This window comes from Montipora capricornis, chromosome 10 (genome assembly GCF_036669925.1).
Source record: "Montipora capricornis isolate CH-2021 chromosome 10, ASM3666992v2, whole genome shotgun sequence".
Classification (NCBI taxonomy): Eukaryota; Metazoa; Cnidaria; class Anthozoa; order Scleractinia; family Acroporidae; genus Montipora; species Montipora capricornis.
In genome coordinates this window covers 50,777,987-50,800,918 of record NC_090892.1, presented here as the reverse complement: position 1 = coordinate 50,800,918, position 22,932 = coordinate 50,777,987, and the positions used below count along the sequence as shown (strand labels likewise).

The 22,932-nt window shown below is 38.9% G+C and overlaps 1 protein-coding gene across 2 annotated transcripts; it reads right to left on the bottom strand.

The window, feature by feature from the left end:
* Positions 1-216: 216 nt before the first annotated feature.
* LOC138019467 (anillin-like) lies at positions 217-19,173 on the bottom strand. Of its 2 annotated transcripts, none has more exons than XM_068866262.1 (17): positions 19,031-19,173; positions 16,528-16,785; positions 15,582-15,746; positions 13,928-15,118; positions 12,343-12,552; positions 10,356-10,494; positions 10,097-10,228; positions 9,666-9,725; positions 8,202-8,328; positions 7,193-7,241; positions 7,007-7,099; positions 6,842-6,869; positions 6,603-6,718; positions 5,392-5,478; positions 3,947-4,054; positions 2,235-2,362; positions 217-1,608 (listed from the first exon to the last, which is right to left on the bottom strand). In XM_068866262.1, exons 1-17 carry the CDS (start codon positions 19,046-19,048, stop codon positions 1,437-1,439), a joined length of 3,081 nt encoding a protein of 1,026 aa, XP_068722363.1. In that variant the 5' UTR covers positions 19,049-19,173; the 3' UTR covers positions 217-1,436. The 2 variants fall into 2 exon arrangements, with proteins under 2 accessions (XP_068722363.1, XP_068722364.1); XM_068866263.1 differs by having other exon boundaries at positions 6,603-6,715; positions 19,031-19,152.
* Between the last annotated feature and the right edge of the window lie 3,759 nt (positions 19,174-22,932).

The window sequence follows — 22,932 nt, the reverse complement described above, 5'->3', positions numbered from 1 at the left end:
CGTTACCGTAATATTGAACAAGAAAGTGGTAAAGAACAAGCTAATAGTGGCCATTGAATCAACAAGGAGATAAAACCATGAAGTCAGGAGGACAGTGTGAAACTGATCAAAGACCACTGAGTAATGTTTTGCTGCACTTCCAACTAAACCAGACAATAAACACACTGAAGTCAAGAAAACTGAGCCACTTTATTGAATAATGTGAGACATAAAAAGTTGGTGCTCATAATTAATTTTTATTCATAGTGTTGCCCTAATATTATAATTATGTACATTCATCTCTTAAAAAAGCCTGACACTGAATTTTTTTCTGGGAACGAGAAGATAACATATCAATCCAAAACACTGCCAATGCACCTATTTGCACCCGTGATTTGATGATTTTACATCTTTTCCTTGCCAACAAAAATCAAGATTTAACTAGAATAAAGGCAATGCACATTACTCTTCTAATTAAATCAGCCTTCAACCTTCCAAACTAAGGAACACATTGCTCTCAAGAGTTTGTAATTATTGTGTCATCCTCTTTGCACAAGGCAACCTTCCCAAAGGACTGAGTATACAATCACTTCATTTACAGCTTAAAATTATGTTTTCATTTTGCATAAACTCCTTAAAGGCCATTTCCAAGTGTAACCAGTCCTTTAGAAACTTTTGACGTGGTAAATTTCTTATCTTAGGAATGGTCCTTGTATCATGATAATATGGAATGCTCTTCATCAATTTTCAAACAAAATAGCTTCAAAACTATCCAACCTCTTCATAATATTACAGTCTGTAATGTTCCTACACACACAGCCCCACTTTTCTGTCTTTGATAATGATCTGGCATTGTGCAACTTTGTTACAGTCATGTACATGATTAATTTATTACTGCCTTTAACATCATTCAAATTATGCATCTTATCATTATTGCCAGCTTAATTAAAATAAAGCTTACTAAATACTTAGGATTTGTTTTAAAAAATGATTCCAGGCAATTTCCCCTAATTTCAAATTCTGCCCACCAGCAACTTGAATTTGCTAAAATTCCTTACAGAAGGGCAATAATTTTCCTTCAAGAACACAATAATAATAATAATAATAATAATAATAATAATAACAACAATAATAGGTTTTAAACAAAAAAGTACAAGATAAAGAGGAAAGACCATTGCCTCATAATTTTTTTGTACAGCAATCGAGGACAATTATTATTTCCCATCCAACATGTCTTCTGCAGCTGACTCAATTCAATGCTTTTAAATCAAAGTCATAAATGACAGAAAAGTTTTCAAGTGCATTTGAAATCAAAGTTATCCGAATTTAAGAGTGCTGAGAACCTTGTGTTCATCAACACATGACAGTTCTCTTTAGTTCCCATTACTTTCAAAGCTCCAGCATTTAAAAAATGCACTTTATTCTGAAAGGCTGTCACATCCAAAGAAAGAATAAATTTATTTGCTGTTCTTTGAACACATATACACGTCCTGATTGTGTATACGGCTCAAGTCAGGGTAGAGAAGGCTCTTCCCATTTACTGTCCAAGCTCTTCCATCTCTGAGAGCTTCATTCAGACTATCAATCCATGTTGCACGATCAGACTTGGTGTCTGCGGCAAGAAGGTACCTGCAGAAGAAACAAACAAACAAACAGTTCAAAATTTAATTGTTTTTGTTTCATACATCATTGTAACAGCTGCCAGTTAATGACATTAAAATGAATCCTTTCAACAACCCTTTCCCTCATGGAAAGCTGTGCTGTAGAAATTTTCAGCAGTAGTCTTATTATTGAATTATTATTTTGATGGTCAAGAAAGAGTTGTGTGTGAAATTGAAAACGTTGGGTGAATGTTCACCAGTCATTTAATTCACTCAGAGACAACAAGCACATAATTATTTTTGTCTCATCCTTTGTTCTAAATTTCCTTGAAATCAACAAAAAAGTGAGGAGACGATTGAAATAAGGTACTCTGAAGGTGAAATTTATTGAATTGTTGCCAGAAGGCAACAACAGTGTCCTTTTAACTCCTGCTCTCATCACTGTGTGGATTTATTTTTCATTCTGAATTCAAATCCTAAAGCAGATGTAACTGGTTGTCTCCTGTCAGTCCGGGTTTTGTGTTGTTTGATCTGAAATATTTCTTCAGCTACTTGTTGCTGCAAAGTGGATTCAGGCATTATACATTCATGCTGTTATAAATCAACATTATGATACATGTAATTACAATAATGACTTCAGAAAATATATCTTACTTGACTTCTGTACCACATGACCTCTTTAGTTTCAGTTCCATGGTGTTTGGTCGTGCACAAAGGTCTCTTGCGACCTTTGTCACTTCGTCATTTATGCACTCTGACATATCAATGGACCCCAGAGGAGGCTACAAAAGACCAATGCCAAGAACATTATTTTAGCTTTTGAATCTTAGGGCGCTTTCCATTTGACAGAACTGACCGGCCAGACCAGGCATTTGGAAGGTTTAACTCTAAAACGCCTTCAAATTAACACTCTTCGAGGATGATATACACTCCTCCGGAAGAAGACGAGGGGTTATCATGCAAGTGTTCCTTGAAATTGTTGGATTTTCTTTGCAAACTGACGGGTCTGGCCGGCCAGTTCTGACAAAAGGAAAGCGCCCTTAGAAGTGATAATAATCTTGATTTCATTAACCATTAACTCCCAGGAGTGAGGCTCAATAGATTTTACTGCCACAGTGTTTAATGCCACATCAGTTTACTCATCACTGGGGGGTTCGGGAGTCAATGGGTTTAAGAGGACATAGTGTTTGAGTTGACCTAGATGTTGTTAACCCATTCACACACAAAGCTCCCCAACTGACGAGTAAAATCGTCTGGTGTTAGTCAGAAATCTATTAAGTCTCACCCTCACATTGGGATGCGTTGATCTCTGTATTGACAGCTCATGAATACAATCTACTGAAGAACAATGTCTAAATACAGATCAAGATCAAAGGTAGAGTGACTTAATTGCCACACTTTAGTGTTGTTAATGGGGGACAGTGCTTTATACCGGTAGTTAGCAACTAGTCACTGAAGACGTGGAGGTGGCTAGTGGTAAATATCCACCACTAGTCACCGACACTGAGGGAAATACCTGTAGTTGTGTTAGTATATACTATTAAAACATTGAGATAATATAGGACAAAAAGATGATTAATTTTTAACTCATTTATTGCTGCAAAGATTACAACATTTTCGGGTGTGAATTGCTTGGAGATGAATAGCAAAGGATTTCCGGAGTTTGAGTAGCCAATCAGTGCGAGAGTTCAGCGCTATCCACTGTTTTAGTATAATTATTGTACTAAATCGTGTTATGGGACCAGATAAGTAAATAAAGTAAACTAAAAAGTAAAGTCAATTTACTTAACGTTGGTAGTTCCTTCAGTTACGAAACTGGTATCAATGGAAGCCGACGGTGCGCCTTTTCCCACCCTCCCTCTGTCAGTGATTCATTTCACGGATATTTAAAGCTATAGCTACACGGATCAGAGGAAGGTGGAAACAGACGTTGAAGTCACCGAGGATCGAACTGGGGACCCCTTGCTCCGAAAGCCACGCACTAGCCAACTGAGCTACGCCTGCAAATGTTGGTTTTTGAGGAGAGGGAAAAACCTCTCGGAGCAGAGTAGAGAACCAACAAACTCAACCCAGATATGGTGTAGAATCCGGGAATCGATCCTGGGCCACATTGGTGGAAGGCGAGTGCTCTCACCATTGCACCAGCCCTGCTATCAAAGCTGGTGCCAGAAACATCTTTTTCAAGGCGATGATCGATCTTGAATGTGGAGATCTGGGCCACCAGTTAGTTGACCTTTGTGCCAAAGAAAGGCTGATAAATACTGGTATAGCCTGTTCCAGGCTCTCTAATACTGGTAGGGACTCTTCTGCTAACAATGACTGCAACATTGGAGGCACCCACTGCTAAGAGCCAAAGTCAATCTTACCTTGATGGATTCATCACCAGGGTATCTCCAGTATGAAAGGACAGCACTGTCCAACACACACCATCTTCTCTGCCAGGCTCCATAACCACCAATATCCTCCAAGACAGTCTGATAAGAAAGTAAGACCCCATAAATTTGCAGCGCACAAGGAACATTGATTGCCCGGGTTACATCGGGTTACATAAAATCTATGCAGTAAAATAGACCATGCATAGATGGTGGTAGTATTCTGCTGATCAGGCTTGTAAAAGGTTGTCAGAAGGACTGTGTATTGATTTGGGTGTGGTAATGACTACATATAAGAGCTTGAGATACACTATTCTTCCAATTATCACACTGTACAATTTCAGATTGAAGATTCTCTTTTTCTTTTGCTTCTATGTTTAATCCAATTTTCCTGACTTCAGTTCCAAGATTCTCCCATTATTTCGATTTAAGTGCTGTTTACTCAGCAGTACATGCATGCGACATGAATGCCCCGTTTTTGAAACGCATGTAAGTACATGTAAGATAAATTTTGTGTAGCATGGAATAATCGTAACAAAGTGGTAAAATCAGAGAATCAGAAGAATTACTGTGCAATCAGAGACGTTTTGCTAGATAGAAGTGATAAAAAACGGAGAACAGTACGTATCAATATTGTACAATTGGAGAGCATGTCTTTGCCTAAAAAGGAGACTAGCACCCCTAAAAGTAAATTGGATCGACTATTCTCCAATTTAGCCACTATGACACCGTTCACCAGAACCTAAAATGGCTTCTGTCATAAAGAATTTTTTTTAAACTGGAAAAAGTTCATTTGATTAACCCATTGATTCCTAGAAGTGAGACTTGATATATTTTACTGTCTAATGTCACAAAATTTTACTTGTCAGTAGGGGGTGGTTTAGGAATCAATTTATTAATGGATTAAGACAAATTAGAAAACGGGTAACGATTGTCCCAAAATGCATTGAATGAACTGAAGAGCCTAATAAGCAATGGACCCTTCTCCAAAATGGCAGCTGAAAATTCAGGCCAGTTAAAATTAAAAACTAATAGCAGAAATAAAAAGAGCACCTTTACTTTCAATTGATAAACCCGCAAAGTTTTGGCATATCAGGTGCAATATCCATGCAGTCATAAAAACGGCTATAACACGTAATACACTGAAACTTTGCAGGGTTACTATTAAGTAAAGGTGCTCTTTCTTATAATTTTCTATTTCAGTTTTTCATTCAGTTCAACCTAACTCATTCAAATCCATTGTCGGCATTTTGGAAAAGGGTCTATTGAGCCTGAAAAGATTTCAAGGACAGGTCCTGCCATTAAATTAAGCAAGAAATAATTATTACCTCCAATGCTGGCTAATAAACCTAAGAAGCCTTGTATTCGCATGAAATTCAAATGAATGGTTGCTTTGTAAGAAGGCTATCGTGTATGCATAATGTCAAAACTCCACTCACCAGAAATCCCTTAACATGGCTACTGTACAGAGGTGAAAAGTCAGCTTCCACTTCAAGCAAATTACTTAATGGACAATTGTCAGGTACCTGTAAAGAGAAAAACATGCAGCAGATGCCACAAGGCCAGTTGTCATTATTGTTTAAGGTTGAAATGTCTAATGAAAGGCTAACAATCAGAATCGAAAATGTATGTCCATGGATAATAATGTCAGATTGATTAAGAAAGAGCTTGCAGTTGCATGATTACCGAAGCAGCTAATTGTGTTCAGCATCAGGGGAACGCAATTTCTAATCTTGGGTATCCTGTGCACAGGGTGAGCTAGCAAGTTTGCGTTTGTCTCCTTTTTCAGCACCATCTTGAATTATGTCATGTGCATTGACACGTCATAATTATATGCAAATAACGATCGCACACCTCATGATTGGGGTTAGCTAGAACATTGTTTCTTTCCCTACCCTTCTCCTTTGCTTCCAGAGCAACCGTTGAACACACTTCAATAATTATCCAAGACTACCACTACAGGTACCGTAGGAATTCTCCTTAGTTGCAAAAGACTAAGCAATGATGACCGAGTCAGGATGTGTGGAAGAAATCTGAGTTTTCCCAATGGGAGGTGAGGCTACAATCTGTCAATTACTGTAACCGCTGACCTATTTAATTATTGTTGGAGCTTGCAGGCCATTAAATCACAGTCACTCTGTAAACTAATGATTTTGTCTCCTTAATTAAAGTGCCCCTAACCCCAAAATATTTTTTCGCAAAACTGAATCTTTGCACCTGTTTGAAATGCAATGTGTCCATTTTGTCCGTTTTCTAACAAATCCTGTCATTTTATAGGCTTCAAAAGTTGCAAAAACCCAAGCATCTTTAGTTCACGACCGAATCGAAAGGGAAGTGGTTATATTCCTGATTTGATGTCACAATCAGTATACTTTGTATGCATGTTTACAAAGAGTTAATGCAACGTAAATCAGTTTGTGACGTCGAATCAGGAATACACCCTCTCCCCTTCTGATTCAGTTGTGAACAAAAGATGCTTGGTTTTTTGCAAGGTTTGAAGCCTATAAATTATGGCAGGATTTGTTAGAAAAATGAAAAAATGGCCGCAATGCATTTCGAACAGGTGCAAAGATTCATTTTAGCGAAAAACACATTTTGGGGTGAGGGGCACTTTAATTAAAGGACATTCTAATGATATTTTTGCAGTCACCTTATCAAGAGAGAATCGCTTTGACTTGATGATTGGCAAATTGATGTGTGTAATGCCAACAAGGGAGAAGCTGCTGGTTCTGAATACTGTCTGAGGTGATGGTGTTACTTGTGCTGCTGGAAGGGAAAAAGAGTTGTCTAATGTGATGGGTAAGAATGGATACAACAAAGTGATCAAATGGATGTAATAATGATTTACTGAGCTAAGTTATAACACGTACATTGGAATGACACACAAACCTGGAGAAGGAGCTTCTGATCCACGACGCTACGAAAGTAAAATTCACTTATGAGCAAACTGAATGAGGACTTTCTATTTAATTTAATTTCAAAGGGTCAATACAAAACCACTATTTGAAACAAGAAGGATTGGGAACTCCTTCACTTCCTGCAATCTTCCCTTACCCCAGCAAACATCCCTTTGACAACTTTTGGTGACTGGAAGATCTTGTGTTTTGTCGGTGTGGCTATTGTGTTCACAACTGCCTTTTTTACATTCTGAAAATGAATTTAAAGTAGAAAAAAACTCTGAATTATAATCTGTCCACTCATTATTTTAAGTTGTATTAAGACTTGGAAGTTTAAACTTACCATACAGAAAACTTTAATGGTGACATTAAAATCTGGCTTGATGTCTCTTCTGTACAAATTAAATTGAGTAATACATGTAATCAGAAGTCAGAATATAATTTCTTAACTGATGTCCAGCATAGGTCAAGAGGAGTTCCTGTTGCTGTGTAACTAGCATTTAGCACTTCCAAATTCTTTTTCCTTTTCTATTTGTTTGAGTCCATCCACTTCTAAAGACCAGTCTTCACTTGGACTGTATAATAATACACTGTAATTGACAGTGGAGCTTTGCTTTTTTATTCCAAAATTATTCTTGTTGTGTATTTATCCATTTGTGATTGCTTTGATCTTTGAAAAAAACCTCAATAACCCATTGACCTTTGGAAGTGACACTTAAAAACAGATTTTACTCGTCAACTGGAGGTGTCCTAGGGCGTTTGAGGTGGCAGTGGGTTGAAAGGAACACTAAAGCCTGGTTTCCATGTGATCTGCAACGGCCTGCCACCATCGGAACAGGAGGCAAATGTTTCCATTTAAATCTGAAGCAATTGCAGACAAGCATACCACTAATCCTCTGCGAAGCGAGGAGAAAAAGGAGGGCACTTACTCAAGTCTGATTGGACATGTTTTGGCATGATTGGCAAACAATATTGTGTTGCAGATAGGACACAGACCATCTCAGACACACGCTTCCATTAAAAATTGTCTTAGTTGGAAGCGTCATAATGGTCAGGAAAGTAGAACTAGATTCAACTAATTCCCAATCATCCAGACCATGTGTGGCAGATTGCCACAGACACCGGGGACAGATGGTTCCATATGTCTGTGACGTGGCGCAGACCTATCGGCGATCGTGTCGAAGACCATAAGGAAACCAGGCTTAAAATACTCTTACAGTATCTTAATTTTGATGTAGCCCGACACTCCAATACTGATATCAATCTCACCTATAGAAATTTGGCATACAAATATCATTACTGTCAGTGCCATTTTTATTTGCATCTCTGTGAGGAAATCTGTTGATACTTACAAAGTGAATTTCTCAGGGAACAGCAGAAAATTCCCCTTATCAGCATCATTTGTTGAAAGAACTCTGGTGCAGTGAAACTCATGCGGGCCGTGTTGGACAATGCAAACAAAGTAAAACACGCCAAGATCTGTCAAGAAATGGTTACCTTTCAAAGAACTTTCAATGATAGGTGGAACTGGCAGTACACATAACAGTTAGCTGGACTCCAGTCCAAACTGAATTTAAGCAATACCATCTTTAACTGACAGAAAGCAACTACCACAAAACATTTGTGTTTATTTATAAGGTAGTGGTTTTTGGTTTGAAATCAGCAGTGATACCGGTAAATGGGGATGAAGGACTGTATTTAAGTCAGAGATTACCGCCAATACAATGTAGGCCATTTCTGAGTTCATGTCTGCCTCCTCTTCAAAGGAATTAAGTGTGGAGTTTTTGTGATGTTAATTAGTTCTACTTTACATATGAATGAAAACTAATTTTTGTAAGAAGATGCAAACGTGAACTCAGAAATGGCCTAATGCACCAGTTCCCCAGCTGCTGACCGCACACCATTCGACGCACGGACGATTAACAATAAAATTAGCCTCATGGGCTATCGACCCGTGGTGCTTGAGGGCAAAGGGTCTACTTGTTTTAGTATCACCCAACTAGTCAAACAGAAAAGGCAGTAATAAAGTTAGCAAATGCAAGATTAAAATATATTTATTTGGGAATAAAACGAAAGAAAGCATGACGCTTTTCGCTACTCAAGGACTATTACTCTAGTAGCGTAGCCAATCAAAATACAGCATTTGCATTAGTCCATTAGTTGGGTGATACTAATTGCAGGTAGCTGATAGAGACCTTTTCATGGCCTGAAATGCAACCAAACAACTGAGATTAAAGGATATTTTTCAAGCCTTTGCTGCCCAACTTATTGGCCACGGGTTGCTTAGTGAGCCAAATGTGAAGAAATTAACAGCTGAATTTAGACAACTCCAGGATGATCAATATAATTATAAAACAAAAGTGGGACTTAACAGATTTACTGTCTAATGCCAGACGATTTCACTCGTCAGTGGGGGTGGTCCAGGGCAGTTCAGGTTTCAATGGGTTAAAAATAAAAGAAAAAGAAAGAAAGAAAGAACACACCCCCACATGTTTGTATTGTCATGGTAAAGCCAAATTTGAAATGTATGAAAGGATAACGAAGGCTAGTGCTAGGGTGCTTGCCTTAATTGAGATCCGGGGATCCCCGCCGGGTTCAAGACATGTTCTGACCACTGGTTGAATTTGTTCTGTCGTGATAACGTTTTGTTGGCTCCGAAGAGCCCCTATGGGGAGTAGTCAATAATGTATAATGATGTAATTATGTATAACATTTGAGGCTGTTGTTTTCACATCAATTTTAGGGCTATCCTGCAACTCCCGATTTCTCATTATCATTAATAGCACATAAGAGTAAATCAATTTTGTTTAACTCACCACTTCTTATACCCACTCTTAAAACATCCATAAAATCTTGCCGAAGTATAATCTTGAGACCTAAGTTCGTGAGAAATACATTCAAGAGTCATGTAAAAGAATTCTAAAAATAAAATTTTAATACCATACTTAAAGGCACAACACATCACTTGCTTTCACTATGATTGCATTTTGATTTTTGACTCATTGCCTTTACCTGCTAATTATTAAAACAGTATTCTTAAATTACAACTGAACATCATCAGAAGGTACAGTGTATATGACACAATTCAAGACTTAAACTATCAAATATTAGTTTTAACCACTAGTATAATAATTATAGTAATCATTTATACACATCTCCAAAAAGTCACTGACAGTTTATCAAATTAGCTGCAAAATTGAACACCGTAAATCTATCACTAACATCAGTAAACACCATGGACTGATACCTGAGAAAGAAAGAGTGGCTATGCATGATGGTGCTGAGGAGCTTGGATTCTCTCCAATAAGCTCTGCATCTCCTTCAAATGATCCCATTTTTAATCTCTGAACTTCCTCTAGACATGCTGTTCGGTGTTCACCTAATAGTAATAACCAATTTGTACAGCCATTTTCTTATTTTCAAAGTTTGTAATATGAGAGCATAAATATAATAATAGTTTTTTTGGTTGTAAACAGGCAATGGACATACAATGTCATGTAACTTACTTGCAAGCAAAAGAACTCTTTCAGCTTCAATTTCCTCTGTGGAACCTCTAAAGGTGATGTCATTGGCAACACAGACATTTAAAGCTTGACTTGCCTGAAGAACAATATTCTGCTGGAGGGCAGCTTCCTCAAGCAACATCTGCGAGTGGAAAAACAATTATAATGTTAAGAGTACAGTCCAAATTCATAGTTACAGGATAGCAGTAAAAGGGCCAAAGCAAGTTTCCTTCTGCCAATTTGGCCCTTAGTTGCAGTGTATTCAACAGTAACTGCAGTTACTATTAATTTTTCTGAGTGCATAGTATGTGAATTGGCTTATATACTGTACATGTCCAGTGTATATGAATTGTACGACTGTCCTCATATCCAACAAGCACAAACAGAATAAACTTAAGGTGTTAGTTAATTTCATTTCATTCTAACTGTTTCAATTTTACAAAAGAACTGCATTCATGACTCACCTTGTATGTTAAAGGGTTAGTATCATTGGAATTATCCCTTTTCTTTCGACCATAAAATTACTTAAAATCATTACGGTAATAACCGTAATTTTCAGTGACCGTTTCATTCTTGAATTGCTTCTGGATCACTACAGTCACTTTGCGATAAACATTCATTTGATTAAATTTGAAAAGAAAAATGAGCCACTCAGTTATTACTGTAACAGAGTTCATCGAAGATGTAAGAGGATCTTTTGAAAACCTTGGCCCAACGTTTTCAAGTTGGCATTCATTTTAATATTAATCTTGGCTTCGTATAGCTAAAAAATTTTAAGAATAGTTTCTGCGAGCTAAAATAGCCGTTTTGAAGAAACTTTGGCCATTAATTTTCGTTTGCCATTGGTAAACAGGTCTCCTTTGCTTTCCAGATTTTTTCTCACAATCCATGACACTGCCCCTTTAAGTCATAGGTACATGTATATGAGCTGTCGATACTCGAGATCAAGTGGGCCAATCAGGCCCCAGTTGTTCAAAAGGTGGTGCTATCCACCGGATAAATCATTATCCATTGGAGAGCGCATTAGTTTTGCTATGACCTATATCCACTGGACATTGATTCACCCAGTGCATAACACTATCCATTGTTTGAACAACTGGGGCCAGAATGCTAGAATTGCAATATCCACTGACAACACAAGTTTCAGGTTATTTTATCCAATGCATGGTTGATCATCATCATCATCTACATGTAGTATCCTAGGTATACCTAGGTATACAGGATATAACTGGCAGTGCCCAGATGACGGCCTTGTTGGGAACATCACACATCCTCAGAAAGGTGCTGCGTCTGTGAGCTGAGGGAAGGAGCTGAGATGTGGCATAGAACACCCAGCTAGAGTTGAAAGCTGGAGAGAATCTCATAACAATAACAATAATGATAATGATAACAATGATAATGATAATATGATAATGATAATGATAATATGATAATGATAATGATAATGATAATGATAATGATAATGATAATGATAATGATAATGATAATGATAATGATAATGATAATAATAATAATAATAATAATAATAAATGTATTTGTCTCAAGGTTATTTAGCCAAGCAAGAGTGCTCTACTAATTGGTTTTTGAGAGGAGAAAACCGGAGTACCCAGGAAAAAAAACTCTTAGAGCAGAGTTGGGAACCAACAAACTCAACCCACATATGGCGTTGAATTTCGGGAATCCATTTTCAGGCCGCATTGCTGGAAAGGGGGTGCTCTCACCACTGTGCCAGCGACTGCGCCGGCCATGCTCCCTCTCTACACTGTACTGAAATCAGATCAATTATCAAATCATAGGTTGCTTTTTGAGGAGAGGGGACAACCAGAGTACCCAGAGAAAAACCTCTCTAAGCAGATTAGAAAAAACCAAAAAACTCAACCCATACAACGTCAAGTCTGGGAATCAAAGCTGGGCCACATTGGTGAGAGGCGAGTTCTCTGACCACTGGGTTAAAGAAGAGCTACTAGTACATACACATTGTAATGCTTACTTTAATAGCATCCTGTGTTCTTGTTGGTTCCTCTGGCACTGGTGGCTTAAGTTTTGGCACAGTTTTGGCGGCGTACTGCTCACTGGAGCTACCATTGTAACCAGACTGGTACGTTCCTCTTTGCTCTTTTTCACATACCGTGCCCAATGAATTAACATTGGATGTGGCAATTTCTTTCTTCTTTTCTTCTGTTATGTGTTCTTTCTCCAACTGTATACACCAAAAATAATAAATTAGATAGACTTTCTCCTTTTCAGACTTTGATTGAAGGCTTACTGACCCCTACTCCACGCAACTTTTAAACTGGGAATTATTGTCGACTTTTTGGGCCTTATGATCAACAAATAAATAATACTTAACCATGTTACAGTATAACATAAACTAAGGTTGTAATTTAGTTAGTTAAAATTTAATGCAGAAAGTTCATTAAATTTGAAATGTATGCTAAAGGTGGAGAAAGGTCAAAGCAAAATCTAAAATCTTTTGAAAATCACGGAAGATACTATGAAAACCACTGATCTGTGGAATGGGCCTGAAATACTGAGTCACTACCCCGCCCACTTTCACTTGTAAATAGTTCAAATTCTTGAAAAGTGTTATGTTTGGCGATACTTTTCAGGCCAGGGAACCTATCTTGCACTCGAAGAAAGAGCAAGTCCATGGTTGCACTTGCAACCTCTTCGCTGGACAAGAAAAATTTTATCCTTTTTCCCCCGGGACTCATGATTTTGAAAACGTATCTTTCCATTGTTGTGGTTGTTGCAGTACACCTTGACAGCAAAAGCTGGCTACTGCTCACACCGCAGGAAAGGAATTTCATCAAAATGTTTCACTGAAGTGGGCGGGGCACTCACTCAATAATTCAGGTCCAATTTCCACAGATCGGTGGTTTTCGTAGTAACACTGAGTGATAGATGTAGCTGTGAAGTTGTCAAACGTTAAGTGTATTCTAAATTTCTTCTGCCAGTGTCACTGGTAGTTATTCTATGAATTTGTCGTGCAACACATGGACAAGCATTGCAAACACCCAAAGAGGACCAAACGTACCCCAGTTCAAGTAAAACCATGTAAAATGTTTGGACGTTAAATTTTAGTGGGCATGTCAGGTACATTGTATGTGAACTTACGACCAAAAATCGGTAATCACAAAGAACAGCTCCCCAAAACAGCTGTCGGGCAATTGTAGATAGACTGTCAGCCAATAAATGGTCAACAGCTGCCTCACAGTCATTTGACTGTTGGGCGACAGATGCTTTTTAAAATGGGTAATTTAGGGAGCGCCAGCTGATAGTTTGCTGCATGTTATAGTAATAGGTTGGTAATGTGTCTGTTAAAAGTATGGTGTGCCTTGGTGTTGTTAATGCATAATGAGCATTTGAGATTGAATACTCACCATGTAAAGGCTTTCTTTAAAATCATTTCTCAATGTTTTGCTAAAATTTATGATTTGGGCTGCCAGGTTAGCAGTTACTGTCATTTCAATTGATATTTTTTCTCTCCAGCATGCAACAGCATTTGAGTATTCAATGATACAAGTGAGAGAAAGTTCAGAGAGACAAAAAATGTGTCAGTGGCAATACTGTACCTGTTTGCACTTTTCTTCATAGCTGACAAACAAAGTGTCCTTTTGTTCCTCTAACTGCTGATCGAACTGGTTAAAGTCAAAGCTAAATGTCATTTCGTGTATGTTAACCTCATTCAGATTGACAGTTTCATCAAGGTCAACAGGGCACATGTCCCTAGCAGATGTAGGCCTTTTGGGAACCCTAAATTCAAAGTCCTCCTTCTTCTTTGGCTGTCTTTCCTTCTTTGACTTTTTCGTGGAGGAAACATCACCACCAGTGGTCACTCTTGCTTCATCCACCTCCTTATTGCATACTTTAGACTCCCTTGTGCTGGCCTTCATCATGTTTTCAGACTTACTTGGGTATCTTTTCTTGTCAGAATCATGACAGGATTCAACCTTTTTAATGATGTCAGTGTCCCTGTTGGTTATATTTGTTGAAGAACCCTCTGGCATGCTTTCATCAACAATGCAGGCCTGAATGACACAAAGCTCTTGTGGCTTCTGCATCAATGTGTTTTCCTTTGATCTTTTGCCGTCATCAATAATTATTGGAGTAGCAACAATTGTCACAGTAGTGTTAGCCACTGCTTTCTGTTGTCTCTTTTCTGATCCATCAACAGTTCCATTGTGTGAGGTGTGTTTTACTTCGGATACATTTTGCACTTTTTGTCTCGGTTTCAGAGCAGGCTTATTACTTTTGCTTTCATTGGTTGCATTTAAATTCTCAATGCTACCTTTCCTTTCCCTCTTTGTTGGGGTTGGAGCTGTGATTCCAGCTTCCTCTTTGTCACCCGTCACCCGTGAAGACAGCTTTCTGTGCTGCAGAAATTCAGTCCCACTGGAGGATTCATTGGTATTATTGATGTTGACCTCTGGGTTTTCCTGAAATGGAGGTTCTGGTGCTTTCCTTTTAATTAAAGATGCTAACTTGTCATTCTTGTCTTTTCCTTCAGTGCCATTGTCTGTAGTTATTTTGGGGGGTGAAGGAGCCATCCTCTTAGTTGGTTGCTCTCCACCCATAGTTAGGGTTTGTTCAAGATTTGGCTCTGTTGTGTATGATCTTGGGGGCTTAGGTGGGACTAATGCTCCATTCTTACTCTCAGCTTTGCTGTGTTCTGCTGCCTTCTCAAAACTATTGCCTGTCTCTGTTAGTTTTCCTGGGATGTGGACTTTCTGACGTTCACAGGGGATTTTATCCTTGACATTCTCCTGCAACAAGCACAAGAAAATGTGCAGGCATTCAAAATGGGAAGATCAGGGATAGAATCTGCACAATTCATGTACATGTATGTATACAGAAGAAATTAAAAAAGGGATTTCTTAATCAAACCCAGCTTTACAGTTTAGATGGTGAGCCTTTCAAACTACCTAGCCATAACTGTAGGAATATTTAGATAGTCAAACCAGGGTCTCTGATCGGGACCTTTACATGTAGTTTCAAGCTACAATCTGAGCTAACAATTTAAGCATTAAATTTCATGGTTGGAATAAGTAATGTAGCAAGGTTACAGTATCTTTAAAGATGATGAAACCAATTTAATTTTCAAACAATCGAATGCACTGATAAAATTGTGAGGGTTTGTGCTTTCTGAAAATGTTAAAGTTGTCCTTTTAGAAGTAGATGGCTGCAAGCTAAACATAATGTACAGACTTGCACGTAATAGTGACAAACCTGTCCTTTTTGGTGACTTGCTTCAAATACTGCAGATCTTGTTGCTACACTGGGACTTTTTTCTTTATTAGGATCTTGAACTAATGCTGCTTTCCAGTGTTTCTTTGGAGTAGCACCATTTTCTTGATCCTTCTGTTGCATTTTTAACAGTCGATCTTTACGAGCCTGGTAATAGAAAATTTCCGACACACAGTTATAGAGCTAATGTTTAACCTTTTTTACATCGTTTGTTTACACGTATCTTGGGTGAGAGGGAGGGAATGGAGCAATATGCTCTGCATGCATCTGAGCTGGTTGAATCTTGACCCATACTCTAGCATCACCCAGCATTAGCTGACCAAGTGATCGGCGAGCTACATGAGCATGTACATGTGAAGAATCCCTACTCACCCATGGATGCCGTTGACAGTTTCCAGGAAGAGTAATGTAGGGGTAGCTGTTGGCAATTTTCAACAAAGGGTTGTTTTATTTAGCTGCGATCTCCATTGACACATTTTGTTTGAAAATAGAAACCTTTTGATGCATTGCTGCCAATCATTCTTTCTAAAATGCCCAAAAATGACCAAAATTGCTGTCAAAAATGGAGACCTAAGAAACTGCTTTGTTTTAAATGTTACAGTCTTTGTGTATTTACATTTACTGCTAGTTTTCATGATTAAGTTTCTGAAAACTAAAAAGCATGTTTCGTAATGATGATTGTGTTCATTTCGTTTGGATCATATTTCCCATGTATTCGTTGTATGCTATTTATTCTTGGGGAGTATCACATGGTCACCTTGAGGGCAAAGACAAGAAGGGAATGAAAAGAAAGTCATAACTGCAGTGACTTCTGAAATATGACAAGCAAAGTGTGGGATAATTTTACAATACTGTTTGTGTTTTAGTATAATAAGGTGAAAACAATCCAAAAGCCTTAACATAAGTAAGAATACTTTGGTTACAGTACCTGAACTGATGGACTGTTTACATCAATGTCATTTAAAGTTTTTCCAACAGTAGTTTTATCGCTATCATCACTACCAATTCGACGCCTCTTTATATCATCAGTATCAATTTCTGCTGATCCACTGTCTGTGTTGTCTTCAGACAGAGGTCGGCGTGAACGATCCTTGATAGGTGAATTCCTCCTAGCTCTGCATGCATCCAGGTCTTCACGCTTTTTGTTGAGTTGGTTCTTCCTAGCTTGTGTTCTTTCTAACAATTTCTGGGAAAATCAATAATATACATGTAAATTATTTTTTAAAAGGATAGAATCAATAATTGATTTTTCTTCCTTGGAAGAAATATAATTAAGGACGGTGCCTACTATTGTTATTGCGCATACGTTCTGCGCATCTCGAGATACTTGGATTCTTCTGGCAATAAAATAAGCTATTTTTGTTTGGTCCTTAATTATTTTTTACCAACCTAAAACTTTTCAGAGTTAGGGTAGTTGTTTTTTCCCCAGCTCGCAATGGGAGAGCTAGGAGAAAAGGATTGTCCCGTAAAGAACAACTGTGAGAGGAGGATTACACAGTACCAGTACACATGAAATAAAAACACCCACAAAATACATCGAGCAAAACAGACAACTTTTAATCACAGATTTATGTTCTTCAACTCGCCATGTGCTTAGTGTTAAATAGTTTTGAAACACTGTGAGAAAATGTGCAAAGGTCTTACAATTCTAGAATTCTAGCCAGCAAACACTTGTTTATTTGTGGTTGGCTTATTATAATGTCTTATGATATATGCATGCTCCAGTTCTGCAAGACAAGGCAAAATTTTGTGAAGCTAAATGTAATTTAGGCACTGTTAATCTGAAGCCAATGAGGTATTTTCACACCAAATCAGCGTGCCTTTATTTTGTGGACTCGCCAGAATCCAGCAGGGCTTGCAAGCTTGTGCGAAGATGTGCATTAAGACCAATTTGGCTAACTCTTTGTTTTACTCAAATCTCTTGGGGTTAAGATCCTTTAATTGTGTCTCACATTTGCATTATAACATAGCATTCACATTGACCAGTAAATGAGAATACTTGCAACAAAATGTTTTATTTCCAAAGGATTTGAGATTTGAATTGGCTGCAACATTGAGTAAGCCAAATTAGCCTATCTTTGTTCGTCTTTGCAGGCCATTTTTGCAAATTGTTGCCCCACCCTTCCTGTGCCAAGGCTATTTGTTTGTGGAGCTAAGTATCTGGTCAGGTAAGTACTTTTTTCCCACTTAGGACAGTGCTCCAGTGTGACTGTGCTGGTTGGTAGCTGCTTCAGGGTGTTTCCCACATGCAGGTTGCCAGGGATGCCACCCTGTGGTGCCTGGATCACAACAGGCTCGCTCATCAATTGGCGACGAGTTTAAGGACAGTGCCTACCATTGTTATTGCACATACGTTCTGTGCATCTCGAGATACTCGGGTTTCCTATCGGTGATACTTACCAATACAGTGATATTTTTGCATGGTTTAAAACTATCCGGAGAAAGTAGAACTTAGCAAGTACTCTTGGTATCCAAAAAGACTATTGGGGGTAACCATGCATTTTTGAGAGATAATTAAGCTTCAATTTGAGAAAGAATGCCATACATTGTTGACCATTGTTTTGTATTTTAAAGCTTTTTACAAATATTATTCATCAATTATCTTTGAAAAATGCGTGGTTACCCCCAATTTTCTTTTTGGATTTCAATAACACTTTTTAAGATCTACATTTCCTGCATAATCATAAACCAGGGCAAAAATACCTTCGAATTGGTAGGCACCGTCCGTAATTAAACAATAAAGAAAACAAAGTATCAAATATGTAAGTTTGAAATTTTGCAAATCAGCCTTTAAACGGAAATCTTAACCGTATTATTCGATTGGTGATGTAAAATTTGTCTTCTTCTCAATCAGCAAATAAGTGGCGGGGTATTCTGCAGTTTAGCCTAAATCAGTTTTCATAAAGTGGAACGAAAGGAATGCGGCACCGTTGGGTAACTCACTGGTTGAATCACGTGCGTACTTGAAATCTAATCGAAATTTTACACTTCACCTTGGAGATCATCCTTTGTGAACAATTGTTAAGCTTATTTCTGTACTGACTTTCCTGGAAGCAGATGTTATAGTCTGTTTTCCGCTGACAGTACATAAATTCAAGTTAAAAACAGCTTTTACTATTTAATAGCTAGTTGATGTTGTTTATATATTGAATTTTGTGTAGGGTTTGATCATGAAGTTCGTTAAATTATATTATTCCTGATGCCGCATTTATCGAAAAAATATCGCCCCCTTCTACAATTAAAACACGAAATTCCAAATTCGAAACATATACATTTTATAATAAAGAAATTAAGTTGAATGTTGACAACAGATGCAAACGAAACTCCGGACAGATCGAGCATCAAATTAAGTAAGCTTAATATAAAGTTAAGTTTAACTTGGCGACTTGCTAAGACCTGGTGAAAAATAGGGCTACAAGATACTCAGTTACCTGGGTAAAAGGATCCATTGGCGCGTTAACTGTTTTCTCGTAAAGATGGCCTTTTGTTAGTGAAAATTGTGTTTTGTACTGTCCAACTTCGAACCGTTCACGAGGGCAAGCGAATTTGAAAGTAAGCGCTACACATATCAGATCAATCACGTGATGAGTACAATAGGACCCAGTTCTCCTAGCGTGAGTAAAACCCAAACGAGATTGAGGAGTTTCTTGAATGGGCCATTTTCAAATTCAGTTAGGAAGTTTTTATGAAGACGAGACAAGAGGCCGACCGAAGTCGAAGGCAACCCAAAGGCTCCTTTTTCGTTAGCTTCTACCGAGACTTTACGGTAGCCGGTCCCGTTACATTCACAACTAGTCCCCAGTAATACTGGTACCTACCACGAATGGATGGAAAGCTGAGTGAACTTTGCCGGGAGCTCGAGATGCAGTCCACGAGTCCACTACGTTATGCAAGCTTTTTCTTTTGAAATACATAACCTGTTGCAATGATGCCCAGCTACTTCTGAATGAATTCTTCCAGTCACAGTTCTCAAAAACTTCATTTTTTTATGTTGTTGAAATCTACTGATATTCTGCTGAATATTTTCACAGCTTCAATAGTCATCGATAGGCCCTATCCCCCCCCCGGGGGGGGGGGAGGGGGGACTCCCATATGAAACAGACGGGGATGCTCGTCGTCTCGCTTAGGGGTGTAAATTTTGGATTTTGGTCTCGCTTAGGGTGTTCCGGGCAAAGCGCCAATATTTTATGCCACCAAGGTCTCGTTTAGGGTTCCGCGAAGTAACACAGAATTACGCGAAGAGAAACAGAAGTCAAATTTCCTTTTAAATTTTCTTTTTAGATAAAAGAATTCGATGATTATTCTTTTTTATCATTAAAACTCATTGCGTGTCGTATTTTTGTGTTTTTAAACGGTCTCTTTTAGGGGTCAAAATTTGCTTAAGCCACGCCTAGATTGGTCTCAAATTCAAATTTTCCGACGAGCATCCCCGTCTGTTTCATATGGGAGTCCCCCCCCCTCCCCCTGGGCCTATCCCTAGCACAGATCAACTGTCCCTAGCAAAGATCAGCCGTCCCTAGCTATGATCAACTGTCCCTACCACTGATCAACTGTTCCTAGCACTGATCACCTGTCCTAAGCACTGATCAACGGTCCCTATCACTGATGAACTGTCCCTAGGAAAGATCAATTCCCCCTAGCACTGATCAATTGTCCGTAGCACTCATCAACTGTCCCTACCACTAATCAACTGTCCCCGGTACTGATCAACTGGCCCTAGCACCGATCACCTGTCCTTAGCACTGATCAACTGTCACTAGCTATGATCAACGGTCTCTCTAACCATTTATTACCTGTACTAAGTGGCGAAGTATTAACCTTGATGATAACTCAAATAAATGTTATATGTGTGCTTTATTGATGGAGCGAGAGGTAAAGGTGGCTACATATAGGCCAAGTTCTTTTTTCGCATTTTTATCACCATGACGAAATAGGGGGTCCATAATAACGCAAAAAAGAACGAGGCCAATACAGTGGAACCCCGCCCTACGGACACCAGCTTAATACGGACAACGCTGGGACAATTTTCTGTGTTCCAAGTCACAAACTCTCATATATCGTCAACCCTGCTTTACGGACACTGGTTATGTGCGCACTGTCTATTTTCATTATGTGATAATCGTAGACATTGTACCCTGTTCAAATAATGAGAGATTTCTATACTCATTGGAACGAATTGCTCCCAACGTCAGTGGCTTCATAGCTCAGTTGGTTAGAGCATCGCACCGGTATCGCGAGGTCACGGGTTCAAACCCCGTTGAAGTCCTGAATATTTCAGGCTTCTTTACGTAATTGCAAAAATTGCGTTCATAACTGCGAAGATCATAGCTTCACTTGAATTGATTACTGGCAAAACAGAAGCAAAAGGGCGTGACATGTTTGACATTGATCAGTTTGTCTTTTTTCGGTGTTTGACCCTTGTACTATAGTCCTTTAATAACATTTTCTGCCTACAATTACAGTTTCACTTCCTTAGCGTTTTGCTGCAGTCATTACTCACAGCCTTCTTCCTCTTTGACGGCCTTGTCGTGTACATTTAAAGTATCGTTAAAACATTGATATGTTCGGGACATTTTTTCTCAGTGCCCGCTTAATTAATACGGACACCTGGATAATACAGACAAGATGACATGTCCCCTTGGTGTCCGTATTAACTAGGTTCCACTGTATTATCCAGCTATCTTGACCGAACAAGCTTGGTCAATAAAGGATATGGCTATACTTCTCTCTTCTCGCTTATCGTAAGACAAACCCGGTTCCATGTCATATAACTTTTTGAGTTGTATTTTCTAATTTCTGTTGTTGGTTTTACTGTTTTCTGCCGCCTTTTGCGACTCCATTGCCGACATTGCCCCGAAAGTAATACCTTTAATATTGTAAATTACGATTGTTTTGAGACCAACAGGGGAGTTTTAAATGTAAGTGCCAAACTGTCGATAGTCCCTAACTATATTTTTTTTAAAAAAAGGTCATTCCCACACAGATGGAAAACGCAATCGGACAGTTTATCAGTGCTAGAGACAGTTGATAAGTGGTAGGGACAGTTGGTCATAGCTACGGACAGTTGATAAGTGCTAGGGACAGTTGATCATGGCTAGGGAGAGATAATCATAGCTAGGGACATTTGATCAAAGCTAGAGATAGTTGATCATAGCTAGGGACAGTTGATCTTTGCTAGGGACAGTTAACCAGTGTTACGGACAATTGATCAGTGCTAACGAAATGATCTGTGGTAGGGACAGGTTTTACGTGGTAGGGACAGTTGATCATAGCTAGAGACAGTTGGTCAGTGCTAAGGACACTTGGTCATAGCTAGGGACAGTTAATCATAGCTAGGGACAGTTGATCTTTGCTAGGGGCAGTTGATCTGTGCTAGGGACAGTTGATCAGTGGTAGGGAAAGTTGATCAGTGGTAGGGACAGTTGATCATAGCTAGGGGTCAGGTAATTAGTGCTATGGACAGTTGATGAGTGGTAAGGGCAGGTGATGAGTGGTAGGGACAGTTCATCATAAGCTAGGGACAGTTGATCATAGCTGGGGAGAGTTAATCTGTGCTATGCGCAGTTTATCAGTGAGTGCTAAGGGCTGTTTGTAAGTGCTAGGGACAGTTGATCATGGCTAGGGAGAGATAATCATAGCTAGGGACATTTGATCATAGCTAGGGACACTCGATCATAGCTAGGGACAGTTGATCAGTGTTACGGACAGTTGATCAGTGCTAAGGACATGATCAGTGGTAGGGATAGGTTATACGTGGTAGGGACAGTTGATCATAGCTAGGGACAGTTGATCAGTGTTACGGACAGTTAATCTGTGTTAGGGACTGATGATCAGTGCTTGGGACAGGTGATCAGTGCCAGGTACAGTTGATTAGTGGTAAGGACAGTTAATCAGTGCTATGGACAGTTTATGAAAGCTAGAGATAGTTGATCTGTGCTCAGTAGTGACAGTTCATCAGTACTAGGGACAGTTGATAAGTGGTAGGGACAGTTCATCATAGCTAGGGAAAGTGGATCAAAACTAGGGACAGTGAATCATTGGTAAGGACAGTTGATGTGTACTAGGGACAGTCGATCAATGCCATGGACAGCTGACGGGTGCTAGGGACAGTTAAGCAGTGCTAGGGAGAGTTGATCAATGCCAGGGACAGTTGATCAGTAATATGGACAGTGGATAATTGCTAGGGACAATTGATCTTTGCTATGGATAGTTGATGAGTGCTAGGGACAGCTGATCATAACTAGGGACAGTTGATCAGTGGTAGGGACAGCTAATCAATATCAGGGACAGTTGATCAGTGACTGGGACAGTAGATGAGTGCTAAGTAGAGTTG